The sequence below is a fragment of the Channa argus genome, chromosome 8 (genome assembly GCF_033026475.1).
Source record: "Channa argus isolate prfri chromosome 8, Channa argus male v1.0, whole genome shotgun sequence".
NCBI lineage: Eukaryota > Metazoa > Chordata > Actinopteri > Anabantiformes > Channidae > Channa > Channa argus.
In genome coordinates this window covers 6,352,149-6,376,158 of record NC_090204.1, presented here as the reverse complement: position 1 = coordinate 6,376,158, position 24,010 = coordinate 6,352,149, and the positions used below count along the sequence as shown (strand labels likewise).

General features: G+C 40.1%; 4 protein-coding genes across 12 annotated transcripts in view; 3 read left to right on the top strand and 1 right to left on the bottom strand.

Annotated features, from left to right (window-relative positions):
* The first annotated feature begins 3,932 nt into the window (after positions 1 to 3,932).
* On the top strand, positions 3,933 to 9,761 carry echdc2 (enoyl CoA hydratase domain containing 2). The gene is made up of 11 exons (XM_067512804.1): positions 3,933 to 4,350; positions 5,226 to 5,293; positions 5,368 to 5,455; positions 5,560 to 5,646; positions 5,757 to 5,849; positions 6,274 to 6,330; positions 6,427 to 6,489; positions 6,590 to 6,714; positions 7,480 to 7,530; positions 7,600 to 7,647; positions 7,764 to 9,761. The coding sequence occupies exons 1-11, from the start codon at positions 4,128 to 4,130 to the stop codon at positions 7,839 to 7,841; spliced, it is 981 nt and encodes a 326-aa protein (XP_067368905.1). The 5' UTR covers positions 3,933 to 4,127; the 3' UTR covers positions 7,842 to 9,761.
* Positions 9,762 to 10,302: 541 nt separating this feature from the next.
* Positions 10,303 to 16,563, bottom strand: zyg11 (zyg-11 family member, cell cycle regulator). Its single transcript, XM_067512803.1, has 17 exons — positions 16,117 to 16,563; positions 15,826 to 15,991; positions 15,114 to 15,325; positions 14,696 to 15,013; positions 14,430 to 14,543; positions 14,225 to 14,341; positions 14,008 to 14,148; positions 13,598 to 13,774; positions 12,406 to 12,470; positions 12,104 to 12,203; positions 11,973 to 12,023; positions 11,728 to 11,889; positions 11,550 to 11,597; positions 11,250 to 11,447; positions 11,116 to 11,168; positions 10,615 to 10,712; positions 10,303 to 10,503 (listed from the first exon to the last, which is right to left on the bottom strand). Exons 1-17 carry the CDS (start codon positions 16,138 to 16,140, stop codon positions 10,322 to 10,324), a joined length of 2,226 nt encoding a protein of 741 aa, XP_067368904.1. The 5' UTR covers positions 16,141 to 16,563; the 3' UTR covers positions 10,303 to 10,321.
* A 71-nt stretch (positions 16,564 to 16,634) lies between these two features.
* On the top strand, positions 16,635 to 18,456 carry coa7 (cytochrome c oxidase assembly factor 7). The gene is made up of 3 exons (XM_067512805.1): positions 16,635 to 16,973; positions 17,085 to 17,225; positions 17,743 to 18,456. Exons 1-3 carry the CDS (start codon positions 16,868 to 16,870, stop codon positions 18,186 to 18,188), a joined length of 693 nt encoding a protein of 230 aa, XP_067368906.1. The 5' UTR covers positions 16,635 to 16,867; the 3' UTR covers positions 18,189 to 18,456.
* A 2,603-nt stretch (positions 18,457 to 21,059) lies between these two features.
* Positions 21,060 to 24,010, top strand: part of ralgps2 (Ral GEF with PH domain and SH3 binding motif 2) — a 67,316-nt gene continuing 64,365 nt past the window's right edge. For 4 of the 9 annotated variants that reach the window (XR_010915091.1, XM_067514612.1, XM_067514613.1 and 1 more), the window contains exon 1: positions 21,060 to 21,372. The gene's annotated coding sequence lies outside the window, so the exon portion shown is untranslated. The remainder of the gene's footprint in view (positions 21,373 to 24,010) is intronic. The other 5 variants (XM_067514611.1, XM_067514616.1, XM_067514610.1 and 2 more) reach the window with 2 other exon arrangements.

Genomic DNA, 24,010 nt, shown 5'->3' with positions numbered 1-24,010 from the left:
CAATATAACAAAAGTAGTTGAAGATAGACTTTTAGATTAAGATGAATGATGAAATATCATAATGCTAAGTGATGGCACAGGCTTGCCATGCTTTTATTATTAAAATGGAATATCAATAAATCACTACACAATAATGGAGTCGTTTGACCACTACAGGTTAAAGAATTCTTGTGAGCATAATATTTCTGTTTTATAATGTACCAATTTTCATTAGAGGTCTTTTGTCTTTCAGTAGCAGTATTATTAAAGCCAACAAACTTCTTCTAAGTTTGTAATGAATTTCCAATTCAAACACATTTCTTTGCTTTCTTGCAGAGAGTTGAATCAATGCCCCTTTCACGTCTGACTGCTGGGTGGAAAAATGTCCAAAAATCTCAAACTATTAATTCAAGTCTGGGTTTTCCACCTGTGCATGACGATCTTGTGGTGACTGGAGTAGAGAATAATATTAATGGTAAAAGTTCTGGAATGCTAATCTGCATTCAGCCCATTTTAGGGGACCGTCTTGTAAGGTTTGCGCTCAACCTGCAATAGTGTTTACAGCTGCATTACTTATAGATTTTTATTTGGATAATAAGTTGTTTAAATTGTTAACAATTTGACAGAGATAGAGATGAGGCAAAGGTAAGGCAGCACTCCTCTACTGATCTACTATAGTAGCATCACTGACCTACTGCACTGATGCTTTTCTAAATCATCCCAGGAAATCAAACGACAGACCCCATCTCCGCAGCGGGAAGTCGGGGGGGATCCTCACAACATGGGGCACAAATAGAAAAAATGTGATGTGTTACATGGAATAGATTTACTCATTTATGACATTTAGAAAGTTTTAAATTAAAGTTATTTGAAAAGGAAAAGTCTTTAAAGTTCTCACTTGTTCATAAGCAACTGTAAACACACCATCACACCAATGCCTCACATGGATGATAATAAGTTGTAAAATATTACAGCTCTGAAACTTCCTTCCTTTGATTTCAGGGCTGCTGTGGCCAGGCCTGGATGTTTATCTTGTGCCCGATGTATCATTATTGAAAAAAGCTCCACTGAGGACAGAGCAGCCTGGAGGAAAATGAGTCTATTTGATCAGTGTCAGTTTCTGTCTGCTCCCTCTGTCATGACTGTGCTGTTTTAACGTCCCTGCTGGATTTCGTTCAGTGATAACTGCCTCAGTAAAACCTGGCCACCAGGATCAGTATTGTAACTTTCTTCCCTCACTGCTCCAAATGGTGTCAGCTTCCTGAGTCTACCGTGTATGTCCATGTGGAGTATGCAAATTTTCACAGCCAGTGTGTGTCAGGGATGCCTGATATTTGGAGGTTTTATGTCATACAGTCATGTGTGTGTGTTACATGTGCCATGATTGACTCTGGATGTTCTCTGCCTCTGTGACAGCGAGTGTGTGTGTGTATTTTTGTATTTGTAGAGTGTGTTGAACTGTGAAACATCTTTATTTTTTAATGAGGGGGTATGCAGTGTCAGCTGTCAACTGCTAGACAGTTGACGGCCACCTCTCCCCTCAGATCACCAACCTGGGGGAGGGGAGAACCACCTCTGCCACCAGATGTGCCACTTGTCTTTGTATCACACTATCATTGCACATTTTTTTAAAAATGTGTTTCTTTGGAGGGACCCCTGGACCAAATAATGACAGCTGAACATTTTCCATAGCAGCAGAATAGAAGTTGAGCTCTGTTCCTGGTGGTCATAACTCTTGTTGTGACTCTGAATGGTCCACTATCTTTCGGGCTCTTAGCATAACCACTTCCATCATCACGTTTCATATAACTAAAGAGTATGATGATATATCTCCGGACTGGAGTCATCTGACTTCTTTTGTGTGTGTGTGTGTGTGTGTGTGTTTTACTGTCCTAATACTTCAGTGTTGCTATTAAGTAATCATCAAATCAAATATCATAAATTCAAATCAAATATCTATTAATGAGTCACAATTTAAATTAAAAAAAAGGAAATAATGTCTTGTGGGACACTGTAGTTTTTGGCAAAAATTAATCAAACAGAAGTGATTACTGCATTTGCTGGGGACTATTTTCTGCTGTGGGTGAATATACATTAGGAGCTGCAGTATCCATGTTTATCATAATGAATGAACATGTGACACTCTTTTACAACTGCTGTAGTTTCCTAAGTAAATGAACACTTTACATGAGGGAGGTTGAGGAGGAAACAGCAAAGGCTCATTGTGAAATGACATAAAATGGTCTGAGGAGCAACAGACCGTGCAGTCCTCCAATCAACTCTTTGATACAAGGCTGACCCCTGCAGGATTGGAGGTGAAAATGCTGCGTGGTTGGCATCAGGTACTGTAAAGTGCCAAGCAGGATGTTTCTTGAAAGGGACAGATGTGATTCTGTCAAGTTGATGCACGGAGAAGCTACAGACATGACTGGTAGAAAGGTGGCGGGATGGAGGAGACATGCATCAAACTCAGTGAAACACCCTTTGCCCTTTTTGGTAGCCTTACTGGGGCCCCTGGCCAGTGCGTGTCTCAGAGTCTCTGTCCCAGCTGTGATGTGTGGCCAACCTCAGTGCCCTGAGCTCGGGGATCGACTGTCTGGATCAGTCAGAGACCAACAGCTTCAGTTTCTGTCACTCACACTCAAACAGCATGTGTCATCTACCATCAGTTTTCCATCAATAAGGCATGTACACATGAGAAGAGGAATATACACCTGACAGGCATCACATCGAAACGGCCAGTCCCCTCCTGATCCATCAGGTGACATTTCACTCCACTGGAACAGAGGCTACAGGTTAACACAAAACTGAAGGAGCTCTTTTTACCTCTTAAACCACGCCTCATCGGGCTAAACATTTGAATTTAGTCTGCCTATGATGAGTGGTCGATTTTTATTTTATGCATGAGTAAAAATGTGTGGGATAAGTACATTTGTATGTAGTATGTAGTTGCATTTGCATTTATTAGTTTCAGTTTCACTCTGGCCACGACACCCTGCAGCACACATGCAGTACTGTAGCCACCTACGTTATAAGTTATACTGTAAATGGTCATTGGTAAATGGTTATATGCCCCTATAATAAATGTATATGCTAACTAGAAATTAATGTGCTGCGCAGAGCCACTTGCATCAATGTTATTGTAAATGGCAAACCAAGACAGGCAGCAGTAAAATGGACAATAAAAATGTCCTCGCTGAAGAGAAATAATCTGATTGATATGAATGTAATCGAATGTACCTGGATGCTAAAGCAACTATGTATTGTTTCATCAGTGGTCAGTTTCTGGATCTCATGCACTTGCATCTCCAACTGTTGTGTCATCAGAGCCACTGTCTGGCTGTGTAATGGCATAACTTGTAAAGATCTGCTCAATAATACATGGTCAGACTAGACATGAGCAGGTTGACGGAAAACCTTACCTCAACAACCTGATTTGTCAGGCCAAAGGATGGACACACCAAAGAGAGCACACTGTGTGTGTGTGTGTGTGTGTTTGTGTGTGTGTGTGTGTGTGTGTGTGTGTGTGTGTGTGTGTGTGTGTGTGTGTGTGTGTGTGTGTGTGTGTGTGTGTGTGTGTGTGTGTGTATTTGTATCAGTACAGTGAATCTGTTTGCACAACATCTTCATATGGCAAGAGAAAGCAAGTAATGTAAGTATCTTGGCTTTGGGTTGTGGTTAGGGGAACAGGTTTGGAATAACCTAGTGGTGATATTGGTCAAGTTTAATGTAAGTTTCCAGGAAATGTAAGTGAGGGAAACATGTCTGGAACAGGAGAACAGTGTCAGAATAAAAGTGAAGTTTCAAAATCACCAAGCTTTCACTTTGAGTCTTACTGAGTAAAACAATTGCTGGAACCAGGTGGTAGAAATTTCCCTGTTTACACAATACTACGCAGAAACAATGTCACTTTAACGTTTCAGACTCAAACAACCAATAACACAGCTAGGCTGAGCTGGCTCTCTCTCTCTGTGTGTGTGTCACCTTTTGAACCTCTCTGAGACCACTCTGGATGTGAACGTCAGGTAAACAGCAGCCAAGTCCCTCCTCTCACAGGAAGATATCAACGCCAAGCTTCCTGCAAGCTTTCTACAACGTGCTGGACAACTTTTCAGCTTCTGATAATTATACACCGAGGTACGACCAGCATGACGACGCAGCTTCGCAGTTCATCGTGGCGGTGTCTGGGCTTCATTCTGCGGGGAACGCACTGCCGAACCTCCCGGGAGATTTACCGGGGCAGAGCGCGACTCCCTGCCCGAAGCGGTCACACTTTGTCCCCGGAAAGTACAGCACACAGCCGTAAGCTGCACACAGAGGCTGCAGATACCGTAGAGGTGGATTTGAAGCGGTTAGAGGGGGAAGACGAAGGTAGGGACACACTGATCCCTACACACACATTCACTAATGTCCAAACTCACACTGACAAAGTCACCATTAAGTGCACACGCACGTACGCACAGTTTTAAGAGAACATTAAACTCTGCTTCTGATACCATACTATTAACTACTTGCTGAGCAAAAACAGGTGATTGTATTTATGGAAAACGATGTGTTGAAAGAACTTGGTGAATTCTCTGCAACTCATGTAATCTAGTCCTGCTAATTTTGACAAATGTGACTCAAAAGGGAGTTATCCTGACTTAACAAAGGGGCAAGTAAACATTAAATAAATATATAAAACTATAAAGAGCAAAAAAACCAAAAAATTAAGCTTATGATTATGACCTATGAAGTGATGGTTTATTTAATTTGGTTTGACAGTATCGATTGTTAATACGTCTATTATTTTGTCATTCAAGTCAGTATCTCCGTCTTTATACGTCATTTACCACCAAAAGCCCTTTTAGACGTCTCCCTTTTTCTTAAGAGACATACATGTAATTAGTTTTAACATGAGGAAAACTAAAGTAGCACATTTTAAAAGCCTCAGCCATTCAATGTTGAGCGTTTTTTTTATGTCATTATTGTCCAAATTCTTAACTGCCATTGTTTTTGTGCCACTCTAATCATGGTTTACCTCATTAAATGGTTGGTTTATTTAATGATCATTAAGGTAAATTCCACATATGCAGTTGCTTTCACTGTTAAATTTTTGTTGCCATTGCCAACATTTTTACAATGATTTAACAATTTTTATTTTCCAGACGGGAATAAACTTTCACACAGACCTGACAAGATGCACTATTTTAGCTATTTTGATTTGAGTCAGGTGCCTCTCTCTTTCTCCTGTTGCTATTTCTTAGGGATAGTGGAGGTGTTGATGTGCCGATACAAGGCAAGAAACGCCCTGGGCCATGTGTTTGTGTCACAGGTGAGCAGATATCACACACACACCCCCACATAAACACAGTGGACCAACTGAGATATATTGTCCTGTGTGTGCAGATGAGGGAGATCTTATCCACCCTGTCCAATAACTCAGCAGTGCGTGTAGTTGTCTTCAAGAGCTTAGTATCAGGGGTCTTCTGTGCAGGTAAATGTGCCCCGAAATATCTGAAACCTACCATGTGTTGGGATTTGTGATCAAAGTGTGTCCGAACGTTGTGTGACGGTGTTTGTCTTGATGTGTACTTATAGGGGCTGACCTCAAAGAGAGAGCTGTGATGAACAACACTGAGTCAGATCTGTTCGTACACGGCCTGCGATCACTTATGAATCAGATTGGTAAGAGACATGTAAAATTCAGTGAGCTGGTATTTTGGCTAAAGTCAGACCCAGAGAGTGTCCCACATGTGTTTGTGAACCCTCCTCTCTTTGTTTTAAAACCCTGGCAGCATCTGTGCCTGTGCCGACCATTGCAGCGATTGATGGTGTTGCCCTAGGAGGGGGACTGGAGCTGGCATTAGCCTGTGACCTCCGCACTGCTGGTGGGTCACCTTCATCTCTGAAAGCTGAACGCAATGAGTCTGCGTTCACACCTTAATGCATTTTTGTTTTACCTTCAGGTGATATGAGAGGGGATATCATGTTCACTTCACAGCTGTCACCTGTCCAGTAACATTAGATCAGTGGTTGAGTCTAAACAGGATGGTTCAGGATGGTAAATTGCACTCTGGGCGATTCTTCTACATTTGTTGTTTTGACCCATGATTATCTGTTAATGAGCCGAGGGACAAAAGATGCGTTTGGCTTGTGAGGCAAAACAACCAATTACATGTAGATGAATCTGCATGTAATTGGTCATATTAAGCATGGCAGCTCTGTGATTGGTTGCATTACGTCCTCCGCAGCCTTAGGGCAGACAGCAGCTTAGTCCTTCAGCTGTCCTCTGTGTGTATGTGTGTCTTTCAGCGTATTCAGCACAGATGGGTCTGATTGAGACGACACGGGGGCTGCTCCCAGGAGCGGGTAAGGCAAACCAAGGTCACTAATTGACCTTGCTCTGTCAAAGTAGGGAGACTTATCACCTGTGAGAAGTTGACCTTGAAGTGGTTTGTCCTGCAGGGGGCAGTCAGCGGCTGCCGAGGTTGGTTGGCATGACTCTGGCGAAAGAGCTCATCTTCACAGGTGCTGTTACAGAAATGTTGACATAGATGTTGCTATAGGTACTGGATGTTTAATGTTCTGCAGGGGTTCTGCATCTGACTTAATCTCACTCTGATATCAGGTAAGCGTGTGGGAGGGAAGACAGCCCTGGAGATGGGGCTTCTAAACAGGGCTGTAGAGCAGAACCAGACAGGAGACGCTGCCTACAGAGAAGCACTCAGCCTGGCCAGAGAGATACTGCCGCAGGTTTTAATACAAACACGTTTTTTTCCTCTCTGCTACAGCTAAGATCCTCCTCCTCCTCCTCTGTTTTACCTCTTCCTCCTCCGCTTAGTCTCCCCTGCTTCTTGTCCACTTTTTGTCATTTTGACTTTCTCCCTCCTCAGGCCTCTGTCATTCCATATTTCTTTCAGTCTAGTTCAGATGCCTGCAATTCACCAGGGCCAGAGTAGCAGTCAAGTGGAGAAATGGACCACAATTAGAGCGTGCACGTGTGCACACACACACACTTGTTTGTACTTGTGTAGATTAGATCGGTTGACAAGACGTGAAGATAATTCATGAGCATTTAGATCAAGCGCACATGAAGCTTTTACAGCATTGTGGTATCATTGTTTTTTCTTTGAATTCCCTTCAGAATAAAAAATATTCATAAAATTTTATTTTGGGATAATATCCAAGAACACATTTTATTTTACAGTTAGACATATGTAATTGCAGCTTAAACTGTAACACATCCTATATATAGGTTAGACTTAATTGATATGTTTGCTACAAATGAGAAACAGCAGCCTGCTTTAGTTGAGTGTGAAGGTTTCTGCCTTAGAAACAATCTCATCAACACAGCACTTCTTGGCCATGTATTTGTTTGTAAAAGACAGTATATTATATGTATATTATAAAGACAGTTTAAAGCTTGGGACTTAATTTTAGCACCCTGTGCATCCATTAAAATGAGCCTAGTTGTCATCAGGTCAGAGCTTGGATTAAACTTTGGTTTCTGTTGCCCAGGCTCCTGTCGCTGTGAGGATGGCAAAAGAGGCAATGAACAGAGGTGTTGAGGTATGCAAGGCTAGATCAACTATATTTTTTCAAAATCGGTTACTATAATGACTAAAACATCTCTTCCAGGTGGACATATATTCAGCAATGGCCGTAGAAAGGATGTGTTATGCCAGGGTAAGACCTACAATCTCTACTCCGGATTTATTAAAATGATTCTTCCTTTATGGATTTCTAAACAGCCTATAAACTTGGGCCATTCCTATGCTTTGGTTATATCCATGTCTTCTAAGGTCATCCCCACACGAGACAGACAGGAGGGTATGGCTGCCTTCATAGAGAAGAGACCTCCGCAGTACACTGGAGAATAATCTTTACTATGGATTCTTTCCTCCCACAGATGTATATCTACACAGATGCACACTCGCTCTTTAATCTCATGTCTGACAGATAATTAACAGCAATTGATTGTCTGTGTGCATCCCAGCCACTGTCAATACTTTAGTTAAGGTCAGAATGAGAACTTGCTTTAGTGAGATTCAAGATTAGACCCCCACCCCCAAAAAAAGTCTAACTCTCAGTTCATAGTTTACTGGTGAAAAAAACATTGTCTTTGGAAGTGAGTGAATAAAAAGGTCAAACTAAAAGTGTCACCGCCACTTTTTGGGAATGTACATTCTTTATTTGCAAACATGACTCTCAGCAGTAACATGGCACAGTCATAGTATCTTTACTTGGCAGCTTCCATCTGTATTAAATACTGATGAACAAAACTAATTCAAACTGGCCTTTATCCAGGGCGACGTTCAGGAGTTCAGCTAAACAATCTAGATTATTGGGAGCTATAGATAAAAATTCTCTGCTCAACTCTGCTCTTTGCCGTTGTTGAGATCAGCCCAGGACACATGCAGAATTAGCCAAGTCATACAGTACCACAACTCACAGAAGACAATAATGCCATAATTCACTACATTGAAATAGTGTGAGAAGGTGAAACAAGAAGGGGTATGTTTTAAATGGGCTGATATTTTGCTGACAGCTGTTTGCGTACCCTTGTTTAAATATATATTTTTCCATTGACATACAAGACATTTATAAAAATTGACCCTTCGCGCAAGTTATTCATGCTGAGCCCAAATCCCACAGTGCCTCAAATGCGTTTTAGGTTTTAATTTGAAAGGGTTTGACAACAGTTTGTAAAAGTAACAAATTTGATTGCACAAAAAATGGTAATAAAGGTCTTGATAAAAGCTGAATGAGGAGAGTGTAAACTGAAAGCCAAAGATGCCACAATTTGCCTCCCTTCCCCCACTGTTTGGTGTTTGTATAATCCAGCTTGATATTACCTGTAATTTGGAAAACAGAGTCTAGTGTTTGCTAAAATGACATGATAGTAATATCATGTCGCATTGTCGGGACAGAAATACTTCCAACAACAACCCCTGTTCACTTTGGGATGAATGGTGTGCTTTTCCTTTTTTAACAACTATTTCTAAATCATGAAAAAACAAAATAATGGAACATACAACAGAATAATTTCCATGCAAATGATTCAACCAATCCTGAACAAATGACGTAGTTTCCCACCCCTCTCTATGTACAAATTACATACACTCTTAAAGATGTAGTGACTTGTACACACATACATACATGCACTGCTCACACCAAGGTGCTGTCTCTGCCTTTAACACACGGAGACATGAACATACTATTATATACACAACTTTTCTCTAACGGCAAAGAGCTGGGATTTAATACACATCCATCATAACCATGCTGACCACATTTTTTATTGCCCGTTGAGTAAATAAGGGAGGTGTGCACTACGTCAGATATAACTGAGTGTTATATTGATGTTTTTACTATGCTTTTTCTTACTTACAGCTAATCTGGTTTTGCAAATGACATCGCTAAGCTGCCAAACATTTAGACAAGGAAAAATGACTGAACCATCTTATCTTTTCCATAATTCTCTGTAATGTTCTGAACATTTATCTGACTGAACACACCATTGGTGCATGTCCTGTCACATCAAATCAGAAGCATTAGCTGATAAAAGATTAAATGAAGAAGAGAGCAACAGTGGTATTGGGGAAACAGAGGCTCGGGTTCAGTGAAGACAACACTGCTACAAACAAACAAGCAAGCATTCCTAAAATCGACAGAGCGAGCATTCAAGACAGTCTCCAGCATGCTTGCGGTCACAGCAGTGCCATGCATATATTTAATGACCTAATCAACCAATCCAGACAACAGGACCCCCTCACATAGAGAGAGACTCTTGGCCCTAAGCCGAAATTCTGAGAGGTTCAAACCCAAAATGAGATTTGTACGTGTGCGCTCACGTTTTTTGTACAAACATCATTAAGTTTCCACAGTCAGACTAACAAGAGTGAGTACAGAGACAAATCTCAAGTTGAAATTTTACCAACAGTTTAGCATATTTTTTGTCACAATATTAGCATTCCTAGAAATAATCCTGTTTTGAAACAAACAAAGAAAATAAATAAGATTTGTGTGTGTGCATGTAATTATTTAGTCTCTGTCCTTTAATGTATACTCTCTGGGTATTTTTGATAAAGTGTATTTGTGCACACAGTATGCACACACTCACTCACTCGCACACTCACCCACACACACACACACACACACACACACACACACACACACCACACACACAGACAGGGTTCCCTCTTTGATGGAACCTAGCTTAATGTCTTCATGATCGGGGAGCCATATTTTCTGAAAAAGAAAGCATACAAAAATAAATAATCTCCCACCAGTCTGAGATCGATTTACAAACAAACTGTTTCCATCTGTATGTGTTTTTACCTCTATGAGGTTGCCATGGTCACAGGTGGCGACTTGTGTGTGTGTGTGCGGGCTGGCCAGTGCGGACTCTGTGGCGTTGCAGACTCTCCAGAATGCTCTCAGCCAACAGTTTGACATCTCTGTGGGTCTGTGGGTGGTTATGAACAAGCTCCAGCTGCTGCAGGCCTCCCTCCTCCAACAACATGCTGCAGTAGCGAGTGGCTACAGTAACACAGGACAACACAATATCAAATAAGTGAGTGGTTTGGCTAGGTGAGTCAGTAACTGGTGAGGTGAGAAAACATTTTTTTTATGAGCACATGTCTGTCTCACCGTTCTTGCTGCAGACATGCTGCATGGCCCACGCTGCCCACAGCTGGACACCAGGGGTGTGGAAGCACTCAAGCAGGGGGAAGAAAGGGTTAAATGACCTACAGGAACAAGACGATATGAAAACCATGTCACATTTATTGTTCTGATGTTGTGACAATTTGATCGTGTATTCAACAAAAGATCACATAGTACCAATCTCAGTACAAGGTTATCAAGCACATATTGCTGACTTCATTTTCAAGGTATTTGTTTAAATGGGATCTTTCACAGATGCCTCATTCATTTATTCTTTTTTGCTATTAAGTGTTTGTTTATATTATTATTATTATTATTATTATTATTATTATTATTATTATTATTATTATTATTATTATGTATTCTCTCTGTGTCAGTAAGTCAAGATAACACTTTCATTTAATCTGTAAGATAAATGTTTTTAAAAGTATTTGTTAGCTATTTTGTTTTCCTACTTACTGTTAGTTATCAGAACATGTATCTCACCTGTAAGCCACCATTTCACACTCTGGTGGAGGCCACTTCATGATGACAGTATGCTGCAGAACAAAACCGTATGAAACATTACAAAATAAGTTTGTACATATTTATGAGTTGTGATTAGTCTTGCTTATTCCTACCAGTTGATTCAGTAGTGAGGATCGAAGAGCAGGGCTGAGTGTCCAGGCCTCCTGTCCTCGTGATGTCAGATGTGCAAGGATTCCTGCAGCGAAGTAGCTGACTTCCACCTCTGGGCTGTGCAGCAGTGTGCTGATGTGGTCCAGGAACCCCTGCACCATCAGCTCTCCATGCAGCTCCCCGACCTCTGCTATGTTATTCTTCACAACAAAAGGTGTGTAATGGAATAATAAAGTCTTGCCATTGCACATTTATTCAACATTGACTTTTTCTAGATGGTAATAATAAAATGGTGAACTCACCAACAGGCCGAGAACTTTCTGCTGAATAGAAGACTCACTGGGAAAGGACTGCAGAGATGTATAGATATAAAACAACAATAGGTCAATACATGCTAGTATAGAGCAGCATTTAAATAACTGATGATTAACTAGTATGGTAAATAAATAAACTAATTTATATGTTGCCATTTCAAAGTACCTCTAGAACTTTAATGAACAGGTCTAGGCCTTGGTTTTCAATAAAATGGCGGCAAGTTGTTGGTGATTCATCAGTTAGGTTCCAGAGTGCACTCAGTGTAAATTTGAGGGTGGCATCGACCACACCCTGAGTTGCCTTCTGACGCACAATGTGGAGCAGTTGCTGCAGCGTAGAGAGAGCATATTTACCACGTTGAATTGGTAAATTAGGAAAGGAGGAGAATACAGCTGGCACGAAAATCTTACCTTAACTATGAACAGCTCTGCTCCCAGCTGGGCTGTCTGCTCTGTTGACAACTGGAAAAGCAAACATTTAAAAGTCTACCAAAATTGCAAAAAATGTATGAATAAGTAGCAAATGAGACATTAATACACACCTTAGCAGCCAATATAGAAATGATAGCAACAGCCATCCTCTGCATGTTCTGGTCTTCATGGTTGCAGAGCCATTGCATCACTAGTTTGGCAGCTTCAAACCTTATTAACAGGAAAAGGGAGGATAATGATACTAATGTAATGATTACTTGGATAGAAAGTAATCAACCACCAATTATTTTACTTTTTGTCTTTTGTCTACTTTTATTGAAATAACTTTGTAATAGTTTAAACGCTACATTAAAACCACATATTACATTATAATAAAACTGTTAATAGCAAAATGTATTTTTTCTTTTCTTACCTGTTGAATGGAACCTCCTGCAAAATGCGATCGCTGCACAGGGAGAGCAGGCAGTTCTTCTGAAGCTGTACAAAAAAAAAATATATTTTTAACATTTATTTTATTTTTATTTTTTGTCCTTTTGGCTTATCAGGGTCACCACAGCAGATCATTAGTCCGCAAGTGACACAACCCTCCCCAATTTTAACTGGGGTTGGAACTGGCATTGCATGGCTAGGGATGGGGATGGGTTGTTAGGAGTTCAGTGTCTTGCCCAGGAAGAGCGGGACGCAATCCTCCAACCCTATTGACGGTAGGCGGCCAGTCTACCAACTGAGTCACTGCCACCCCTATAATTTCTAAATTTTCTCAGTGTCTCTATGTAATGTTGTTTAAGTTCAAATGAAGTGTTTTGTTGCCTCTTGTGCAGATTTTATCTTAATACACATTTCTTTAATATATTTGAAAACAACAGTTAGGAAAATATAAATGCCATATAAATTAACATGCTAAGTAATCCACCCTGCATCTGCTCAGTTCCTGAACCAAAACGCCTTGGTTTCAATGAACAAGACCTGAGTTCAACATTCAGTACTACAGTAGTGCTTTACGGTAAAGAAAGCAAAAAAGGGAAGCTACATTTTTAAGCCATATCAGAATTTTTAGATTGTCACAATTCACATAGATTTGCATTTTCATCCTCTCTCAGATGTTTCTCAACTAGGAGAGTGTCCCAAATGAAGAATATATACAAAAATATTGGTAAAATTGTCTGAACAATTTGTGGATTAATCATTAAGTTAATACTTAGAAAAGTGGTTATAGTCATGGTGCCTCTTTTCTTTGACTCTGTGCTGCTCTAAAGTACTGTAATCTTAACATTAGGATTATTGACATTTTATTTCTCTTTCATTCTGCTTCTTTTAATAATAGCACATAAACATCAACGACCAATAGCAATTGCAAACTGATTTTTAAATTAGAAAAGCATCAACGGGTGAACAGGAATACTGACACTGAATTTTATGTGATTTTCTGGGCCCTTAAAAAAATAAAATAAATAAAAATAAACATGTCCATCACACATCACATCTGTTTTATCATATTTCATTCACAGAATTTAAAAGTTGATAAATAAAATCATGTGAGGAAGCATGCTACATGCAGCTGATTTAGGACAAAGTGCTTTGTGACTGAAATGGCATACAGCTACCTGTTGGTGATTAGGGAAAGTCCGCATAGCCTCCAGTAGGAGCTGAGTAACAGTACTCAACAGTCTGACTGGCATCCCCGCTGCCAGATCCTGCTTGGTTAAGTTGAACACACAGGCACTGGCTGCCAGTTGGACATTCAGAGTGGCAGGGTGATTCTTCATGCCCAAAACAACCAGCTAGAAAATAAAACCCAAAGAAAAGAGGGAAGTAATATTATGATAATTGACCTGGATGAGGAACTTGTAGGATGTAGGACTTTACATATTACTCTGTAACAGTTCTGGACGGAAAGGAAAGGTGGACAACAGTGTATTGACATATATACTGCATAACCATAAAAACATATTTCAGAATAATCTACATTGTTTCAATAAGATATGGCACTGGAAAAAATGAAATAAGGGTTTACCTTAAGGATGTCGGGCCGTGGTTTCTCCATGACATGGGTCAGACTGAACAGATGAAACAGAGCTTCTCTAACAAAACCTTCCCTTTCACTGTACCGACGCAAGGCCTCACAGATCTGGGTCTCATTCGCTTCTCCTGTCACCTGTTTGCAAAAAACAATTATAACCTTTCTAAATTTCTACACAGCTATTAATTATAATATATGCATCTATACGGACCTTTAGATTTCCTTCTCCAGAGAGGAAGTCAGAAAAACCAGCATCTGTCGCCAGAAGTCCCACAAAGGTCATCCCTGGTCTCTCCTCAACAAATGCCTTAACAGCTGTATCTGTAACCTGCAACATTCACACATTTGGCTTTAGGGACACATACTTTCTCTTCAATCTAATAGAAAAATTCATAGACAAATGCAAACACACACACCTGTTTCCTTCCTGACACATCCAGGGAAACAAGAGCAGGCAGGATGCCTGGCTGTCCAAGCAATTGACGAGCAACGTCAGAGGTAAACTGCTTATCATCACTGATGTCCAGGTGCTAGAAAGTCAGGGTTTCACACACATCACAGCACACAGATAGACACAAGCAGCAATAGCACGTGAAATCACAGGGATCTTTGTCTCAATACATGATAAACAAATTTGACAGTAAAAGCACAAGGACTAACTTAACACCAACTGCTCACTCACCTGCAGAACATTTAACTGGCCTATGACTCCCAGCAGCTGAGCCGTACTCATCTCCAGTCTCTTCAGCTGGTATAGGGTTAGTGAGCGCAGCCGCTCCTTCAGACCCAGCAGTGGACTGAGGTTGGTGACTGAGGTGTTGGAGAGATCGAGGCTCTCCAGTCGAGGCAATAAACACACATCAACTAGCCCAGAGTCATAGAAGTCGACATTGGCTAAGGAGAGGGAGCGGAGGCCTTGCAGAGAGCTAAAGCAATACCGGCTTGGTTCTTCAAGTGAGGACATGGTGAGACCTGTTAAGACAAGTCTCTGGACAGACTCCTGCAAGAAGTTTGAAAAACCAACAACAAGCAATACATTTTAATCCTTTTACTAGTGATCATTGTACAGATGGTTAACTATCACAATTCTCTCAGTTTACCTGACAATATTTATTGGTGGCCAGTCCCTGTAGAATGTCTGGAATAGTGAGGTCTGCATTGACCCTGGCAGCATCCAGCTCCAACAGTCTGTGACGACAGAGACCTTTCTGGAACGCCTCTGCAGAGATGCGTGCTGTACGGATGCAGGCTCGTCTCAGCCGCAGATATTCACAGTTCCGAAATACACCCACTGTGCTGTCGTTTAATAGACCTACAGTAAAATGTGTGAGAACATCACCTTAAGGTTGGATCAAAAATACTGAGTTACGTTACTACAGCTTATTGTCACAGTACACATTCTGTGTTCTGGAGAACATTGCTGCTGGTATGAAAGAAGAGCTACGTTATTCCGTTGGCAACTTGGCAATATGTTTGCATGTTTTTGATTGGTATTTCCCGAGTTTATACACTGCTGAAAGTTGCATGAAAGAACAGGGGGAGTTGGGACTAGAGTGAGAAAAAGAGACAGAGAGCTAGAATGGCAAGAGTTGGTCGGACAGAGTTAAAATCAGAATGGCAATGTTTTTAACTGTGTGTGGAGTTTCTGAGAGTCTGCCTAATGCTGGGTAAACTCACGATGCTTATTCAGGTTGGCATTTAGCAGTGCATCTTGTAAAGTAATAGTGTAAGAAGTGAGTTATACCTCTTCACAGCAGTGGACTAATAACTATGACTATTTACTCAGGATTGTCTTTTGAGGTTCAGGTTTACCTTCAGTGGCCATCTTGGCTAACAGCTGATCCGCTAACCCCAGTGGGAAGAGCACAGCATCTCTAAAGCACAGCGAACCATCAGGACGCTTCACACAGAAATACTCCAGATTTTGACCCACATAGGTCAGGCACAGGTCTGACAGAGCTGCTGGAGCCGCCTCGTCCTGAAAACGATACGAGGATGTTTGATGATGTGGATGCATTTTTGTAACATGCTAAGATAGATATGGATTGTTTTGTAAAAGGTTGAACAGATAAAAATGCGTCACACAACTAAATTGAAACTTACCGCGTACAAGACACTACAGGCCATGGCCACAGTTAAGAAAACTATAGTTTCTAATTCGGGCAACTGAGACTTGTGTCTGTCTCACTGAGAAATGGTGCTGCTTCGTTTGCTAGTCGTCGAACGGCTCAATTTTTCTAAGTTCGACTTTGCGGTGTTTACCCCTCTGTAAACCTGACGTTATACTGGTGTGATTAACAGTACAGTAACAGGAGGAACCGAACACAGAGCAGCGTTCACGGCGAACCAGCTAACTAGCTAACTTGTTCTCGCCTCCGTTGTGGCAAATCGCTCTCCGTGCAAAAACGTCGGCAACTATTTGCTGTGATGTAATTCATACTGAAAAGATAAAGAGTGATCCCTGTAGCAACCACAGTTCTGAATTAAGGACACAGACTGAGAAAATAGTTTCCGCAGTTGCCAGGTAGGTCTATTTTTGATCAGACAGTAAACAAAGGTCACGGCACAGGAAGTACATTATCAATGGGGCTGGACTACGGAAGCCCGGAAGCAGGTAGACTTCACATTAAGACGATCGTGCTCACGCGTTCTTTACCTCTTTAATGTGAAACTATAATAATAATAATTATTATTCCTGTTTTATTAATGCAGGCTTTAACAACAATTGAGTTGATTGGGGTGAACTGCCTAGTTTAAATTCATATTTAAGTGGACGAATTTTTAAAACTGCTCATTAACCCATTCATCAAGGTCATAACTAGCAGCATATGTAGTGTCTCTACTAGTGGGAAAAATGGCTGGACTTGTAAACTTTGAAGATGAAAACGAAGTCAAGCAGTTTTTGGACAATTTGGGAGTGGAGTACAGCTTCCAGTGCTACAAAGAGAAGGATCCTGAAGGTAACATACCTGCGCTGTTCACACATCAGTAGTGTTAAAACCGTGAACACCAGCTGGTAACTGAACGCTTGATGTATTAACCTCATAATATATCTGTGTGTCTTTTAATAGGGTGTCAGAGACTCGCAGACTACATAGAAGGGGTGAAGAAAAATTATGAATCTGCAGCACAAGTGCTCAAACATAACTGCGAGACAAATGGGCACGGAGAGAGCTGCTATAAACTGGGGGCTTACCACATCACAGGGAAAGGTGAAGCAGCAGTGTGACACATTTACCTCCTGTCATGTTCAGGACAAAATGCTATGAGGTTAAAACATTTTAAAGTTAGTTTTATAGCCATCGCAGATATGGGATAGTACTAATTCTTTGCTTATGTATAGAACTATTTAGGATCACATTAAGAAGTCTGAAGAACTGGCTACATTGAATAATAAGGTTTTACAAGCAAAACACAGACATTAACTGTTTAATTCAGCTAAATACGATTAATGCTTCATATAAATAATACAGTTTTATTCTTTGGTCAGAGTAAAAAGGCGACTTTAATGCAACAGTCTAGGCTCTTGTAAGTTACTTTAATATTTAGACCCAAAACATTTTTAGATATACTCACATTTAAATATTCAGCAATTAAATTTAATTCTTTAAATTACTACTTCTCTGTCACTTTGCTAGAGCACTTTAAGGGAAGGAAGGGATTTGAATACTTTTTCACATAATTTTCCTGCATAAAAACCTCTGTCCAACTCATACATTTTTCCATCAGGTGGAGTGACTGAGTGTCTGAAAAAAGCCTACTCCTGTTTCATGCGCTCCTGCAATGCTGGAGGAAAGAAGTCTGCTGATGCCTGCCACAATGTTGGTCTGTTAGCCCATGATGGACGAGCTTTGGAAGGAGGACCTGACTTTACAGTAGGTCGGATGTACTATGAGAAGGCCTGCTCAGGTGGCTTCGCTCCTTCCTGCTTTAATCTCAGTGCTATGTACATAAAGGGCGATTCAAAAGGGCTGGCACCAGATATGACCTTGGCTCTGAAGTACGCTAACAGGGCTTGTGAGCTGGGACATGTGTGGGGCTGTGCCAATGCAAGCCGCATGTACAGACTTGGGGATGGTACAGAGAAGGATGAAAAGAAGGCAGAAGAGCTGAAGAATAGAGCAAGGAAGCTGCATGGTTTAGAAAAGGAACGACAACTCAAATTTGGGGATTGAATGTGACACACTTGACTCAATTTTCATTGTTGTGGTGTTAAGTTAAGTCATTTGAATGAGGACATGTCTGTATTCAAACAACACTTAGTTGTGATTGAAACAAAAACAATTAAATGGACACGTTTACCTCATTTAAAATGTGAAGAGGGTGACATTCGGGGAGGAGTGTTAACATTTGTATTAGTCAAATTATGCCAAAATGCATACAAGCAATGTAAACGCAATAACATTGATATTGTTATTGATATTAATAAATGAATGCCTTTCATTTGTTGTGTTAAAGTACAAGCTTTAAGGTTAAAGGGCAACTTGAATTGGAGCTGTTATCAGAATGTCTTAGCCTTCAGAGAAATTGTGTATAATACCCAGAGGTGGCAGAAGTACAAAAACTCAATACTCTAGTAAAAGTGTGTGTACTTGCCTATGAAAGTACTTTACTGCAAAAAGGAGTACCACTTCAAATTCCTAACCTGAGGTAAAGTTCATGCTTTAAAATGTACAGGAGTGTGTAGACAGAAGAAGTGTTCAACTAAAATAGATTGCGATGGCCATAAGTCTAGCTATGCTTCTGATTTTAAAAGAGCAAAACAGTTTTTTAAACACTACCAGAATTGGTGCCGGTAACGTCAATGTGCAGTATAGTACAGATTTGTCTAATGTGCCTCAAAAATGTAAAATTATTTGGCTTTGGTAATGTTAAGACGGTCAAGGAAAGAACAGCTTCAAAATTAAAGCCATAACAGGTCAGCATGCCCACTCTAAGCAGTCTGCAGCTACACAACTGATACTCTGCAAAATGTGATACACTGTGTGCAGAAGCAGTAGAAGTAGACAAACTCAATACTCAAGGAATTGGCCTAAAGAATTTTCCACTACAAGTACCACTTCTAATCTGTGGCTCAAGTAAAAGTACTAAGCATCTTATCTCCACTTTACTTAAAGTACAAAAGTAAAAGTGCTCCCCTTGGAAAACAATGTAGTTTAAAGAATACTGATTATGGTAATTATGGCAAAACGTGTAGTGATTAATAAAAAATTAAGAGTAAAATTTCACTTGGTAAAGCTTGAGTTGATATTAACCGTTTTATATGCAGACAGGTGCTGCACCAATAATGATACATCATCATGTATACATGTATACATCTACGTCTAGAACATTCTAAATGTGCAGTTTCAAATTGTAAAGCTTCTAAGTGCTTGACACATTAACTGTTCACTATACAGTGTAAGCAAAATGCAATTAACCCTTGCGAACATCATGCATATATTCAAACAGTAAAATTGGGAACATCATCCTAAAACCACCTGCACACATTACTGGATACAGCATAAAATATATCTTAAAACATGAGTAACAGGGATGCCCCAAAAGATTTATAGAAAAATTTTTCCAAAAAGAGCATTTCTAGATCAAAATTTAAAGGTATTTATTTTTGTTTCTATCTAACATTTTATTATTACAGTTTTGTTAACTTTACAGCCCTTTGCATTAAGAGACTCTGCTAGTATCATATGAAGGCTTTGTGGGCAACTGCAACTTGACTGGTTGAAGGAGGCATATAACAGCCATGTGGTTATTCAGGTGAGCTGCAAGAGAAAGTGCAGGACATCTCCAAACTGACATATTACCTGCTTGAGGAACAATCCTAGGACATAGAATAGAGTGGACAAGAAGATCAGTACTTCTTCATAACTTCAGTGCCTACTGACTAAAACTGTACTATGTAACATGGTTCGAATAAAACAGTCAGATATATAGTGTACATGCGTCATTCAGATCTAGCTATTGACATAAAATGACAGTGTTATTCACTGTCATTTTATTCAGATGTAGGTGTTGTATTTTTCAGGTGTAAGGCCTGTTTTGCTTTTGTACATAGCCTGAAGCCAACCTGGTTCCACAGAGGGGCAAACTGCAGACACAAACAACTCATCAAATTACTTCATCTGTTGATATAAAAAAAATATTCATATAAATGACAATATATAAATAGCAATTCATATAAATGAACTGATTCATATAAATAACAATTCATATAAATGAACTGATTCATGCCAGACTCCAAAGACCCTCTCTTAACAGAGGAAGTGTCCTGTGACACCACTTATCAAACTTATCCAACATGTTCAATGCTATATTTGCCTTCACTCCCGAGGTGGTTCTACGGTGGTTCACACTTTAACTCATGTGACTCCAACAACCTGGTTGAAAAAAAAGTTCAAGATGACAACTGAAGTGTCAAAGACTTAACAACTCTAATGCCTGATGGTCAGAATTAATGAAGCCTTTCGGATGAGAGGTGAAACGTCTTCAAGAACTAGCAGAAGTACAGTTACCACTTAATAGCACCTTTTGGATCAATTACAATACAGAGGAATGATAAAAAACCTGCAAATCAAGCAGAAATGTTTCTTGTTCTCTGATTGGTCAAAGAGGCAAGATTTGCTCAAAATATATCTGTACTGGATGTGTCCAGTATTCAATGTTTTTAAATAATTATATTTAATGTTTTGAATATATTTAATAATTATATTTAATGTTTTTAAATAATTATATTTAAAAACATATGAATGTTACACACTATAGATTTAAATTGATGAGTTGATTGATGTTTATAAGGAGTGTTCAGTCATCATTTCAGAGACTTTAAGTCAGAACAACTCTTATTTATGAGTAATAAAAGCCGAATAAGATTTAAACAAACAAACAAATAAAAAACCCCAAACATTTATTTCCATTAAGATACTTTCAGTATATAGTGTGGTTTCACTGACACTGGGGCAAAGCAAAGCACAACTATGGTCGGACCACAAGAGGGAGTCACAATCAAAGACATGAACTTTTTCAAGTTCTCTGGGCGATTTATTCCATACACAACACCATAACCAGGAGGTACGCGAGTCTCATCAGCCACGGCTTTAACGGACACTGTATTAGCAACCTGTAGATGATGGAAGCACAGACAAAAGGTCTGTGTGTGGAAGACTAAGCCAGGACTTCGATAGAGGGTGGGCTGATTTGTTGGTCGGTAGCTCCGCCCGTTAGCCCTCATTCAAAACAGAACACAGCTGTTGCGAGGAGCATCGTCGTGTCCGACGTGTTAGCCTGCAACTGTTAGCTGTCTGCTGGCCTCTCATGAACCCACTGGAATATCCGAAAAACACAAGACAACGGAGTACAGCGGTGAGTTTTACAGGAGTAAAAGGCAAAGTTTTTTGGTGGCTTAATTTTGAAGATCCCCAGTCGTCGATATAGCAATTCAACATAACGTTTAGCCCCACGGCCGATTTGGGTGTGTTTGTTTTTATATGCAGGATGCTTCCTTATCAGAGTAAATCGGCATCCACCTAGAGGAGCGTATAATGAGATGTGAGAGAAACCATAAGATAAACGCAAAGTAACTCCCACTCACTCTGTAATGCAGTGTATGCATAGCCATACGACATTAGTTTATTTTAATTTGTAATTTACCTACGAGTAGGTACCGTCGTCCCACCACACATCAAAAAGCGGCACCGATGAGTTTGACACAACGCCAATGCGAGCAATAAAACATGCACTCCCTCATCAAGCTAACAAGACAAGCTAGCGAGGGGTATGCTAATGTGGAAATCTCCGAGAAAGCAGTGGGGATAGGAGGCGAGTTAACAAAGTGTTAACGTTGGGTTGCTTCTGTTTATGGAGAAGAAAGACTAGTTTTTGACCAGTTTGTGCTGTTAGCCCAGCGGACCTTATTTAGCAGCCATACCCACTGCAGGGGCTCTGCTCCGAATAGCTGATTGGCGGTGAACCCCCTGCACAGTTTTCTTCCGGGGGGTGCTCAGGGTGTGGCGTGGGTTCACCCACAAACAATACTGTGCACGGGGGTAACATAAGCAGCGTTAGCTATGACATTTTTGGGCTATAGAACAGGCACAAATGTTACCCCCAGTAAAGGGGAGACCGCTTCGTCATTATAGGCAAATCATGTAAATGGGGCTTTTGAGAGCACAGCTTCCTCCCAGGTTCAGCTGGTAGATGCGTTTTAAATAAGACCAAACATTTCAGCACCAACACTCAGCAAGCTATTCTACATGCGCCCTCCTATAATGTAATCTAATTTCTGGATCAATAATATCAATTTAAATAAGCGATAGTTTTCAATTATGTATGCATCTCTTTCTTGTAACTATATGCCCAACAGTGTTAGAGTTAAAAATCAATATGTAGACGTATCATATCAGTCATCATTAGTTAGACTCTAACTTAGCTCTTATGTTCTGAATTTGTTCCCAATTTAGAACGAGGGTCCCCACTTTAGGAATGTGTGTTGACCTTTTCCTTAAAAATTAATCTGGTGACATGTTGTAAATATAAACATATGCATAGTAGTAAATTCTTTAACACATGAGTGAGCCAGCTATATTAGCTGTCAAAGACTTATTTTAAGCTGAAGGTTCTGTTGGCACCTCTCCCCACTCACCCCATTTCAAACACTTCTAAGGAATGTATCATATTGATATGTAGCATGGCTGTGTAGATCTGCAGTTCTCAACACTTCACATTTGACCCAGAGATCACTGCCTAAGACTCATGACTTGGCACATTACAGGGCTGTTGCTTTTGGCACATTATGCAAAAACAATCTAATTTTGGCTATAATGTCATGAAAGAAATGCTGAATGTATTTGTTCATCTGATAATGCTGATAATGGCAATCATAACAGTCCTGACTGCTTTGTATCAGTTAGTTAGTTAATTTAATAAAACCACAGTTAAACTTAACCCAAATGAAGAGATGAAACCTAATACTTTCCAAATACCAGAGGTCATCATTTCTCTGTATGCAAGAGAAGGAATCTCTTTGGAATTTCTTCAGATTGACTTTGTCTGGTTAAGGCCAAACTTTGGGGAAAGCTGCAAGTTGTTACCAATTATTATATGTCAAAGTTTAGAGTGATCAGTCTGTGTAAAGTGTGCATCAGAAACATTTGTCCAACTAGTTTACTGGGCTTATGTTTTAATCCAATAAAACATAGTTGACTAAGTGTTCTATTCAGATTTGTGCTGTTGGTCTTCAGCAGCACATGTGGCATAGGTATGCATATTTACAAATTCTGCTTTGATTTATCATTGTGTCTCTTTGGCCTACTCCTGTTCATTGTCTCTCTTCCTGCCTGTAAACAAAAACGTCACATTGCATATCTGTTGCTTGCCAACATAAACTGTGAGTGCCTGGAGGTTTTGCTGAAGCTCACTAGGTTAGAGTACTATTTTTATTTTTGCTTACATGACTTTGTGTATAAGACACAATCACCTGTGGCTAAGTGCTTTGTCTTTGAAGGATATAAGTTCTTAACTGAAACTCATTCAGAGAGAGAAAATCATCCTCCTCTCAATCACATTTGTGTTCCAGTGACATTTTAGAAACCATCCCTCTGGAGCTCTACATACCTCCTCAAGCTTCCAGCCCAGGCTAATCCTAGAGATGCCTCATGTACATAGGCCCATCTGTTCAGCACTGTGGTGTAACTGCTCTGTCCAAGGCCTGCAAATGTGATTAGTTAGAGATTACATCTGTGCGTGTGAAATGAAACTCCCCTCTCCAATTCAGAGCTGTCTGTTTTACAAGTGAAGGAATAAAACACTGTTGCACTTTTGCGTCACCAAGGTCAACCCCTGCTCTTTCTCAGTTTATGTTTCTCTGCTCTGCATTCAGTCATGTTCACTACAGAGTACTTTTATGTTGCTAGATGCAGGGTACGTGTATTTGTATGAAACAATATATAGATCATTACTGACTATGGGACTTCTTGGTGTGTAAGCAGTCATCTTAGCCTTT

Excerpts from the sequence above, each read along its gene's own strand:
- echdc2 (XM_067512804.1), top strand. The coding sequence starts at position 4,128 with ATGACGACGCAGCTTCGCAGTTCATCGTGGCGGTGTCTGGGCTTCATT. Across the intron at positions 5,850-6,273 it reads CTGTGACCTCCGCACTGCTG|CGTATTCAGCACAGATGGGT; the intron begins GTGGGTCACCTT and ends TGTGTCTTTCAG. Across the intron at positions 7,531-7,599 it reads CAATGAACAGAGGTGTTGAG|GTGGACATATATTCAGCAAT; the intron begins GTATGCAAGGCT and ends CATCTCTTCCAG.
- zyg11 (XM_067512803.1), bottom strand. The coding sequence starts at position 16,140 with ATGGCCTGTAGTGTCTTGTACGCG. Across the intron at positions 13,775-14,007 it reads CACGGCCCGACATCCTTAAG|CTGGTTGTTTTGGGCATGAA; the intron begins GTAAACCCTTAT and ends TTTATTTTCTAG. Across the intron at positions 11,598-11,727 it reads TGTTCATTAAAGTTCTAGAG|TCCTTTCCCAGTGAGTCTTC; the intron begins GTACTTTGAAAT and ends ACATCTCTGCAG.
- coa7 (XM_067512805.1), top strand. The coding sequence starts at position 16,868 with ATGGCTGGACTTGTAAACTTTGAAGATGAAAACGAAGTCAAGCAGTTT. Across the intron at positions 16,974-17,084 it reads CAAAGAGAAGGATCCTGAAG|GGTGTCAGAGACTCGCAGAC; the intron begins GTAACATACCTG and ends GTCTTTTAATAG. Across the intron at positions 17,226-17,742 it reads TTACCACATCACAGGGAAAG|GTGGAGTGACTGAGTGTCTG; the intron begins GTGAAGCAGCAG and ends TTTTTCCATCAG.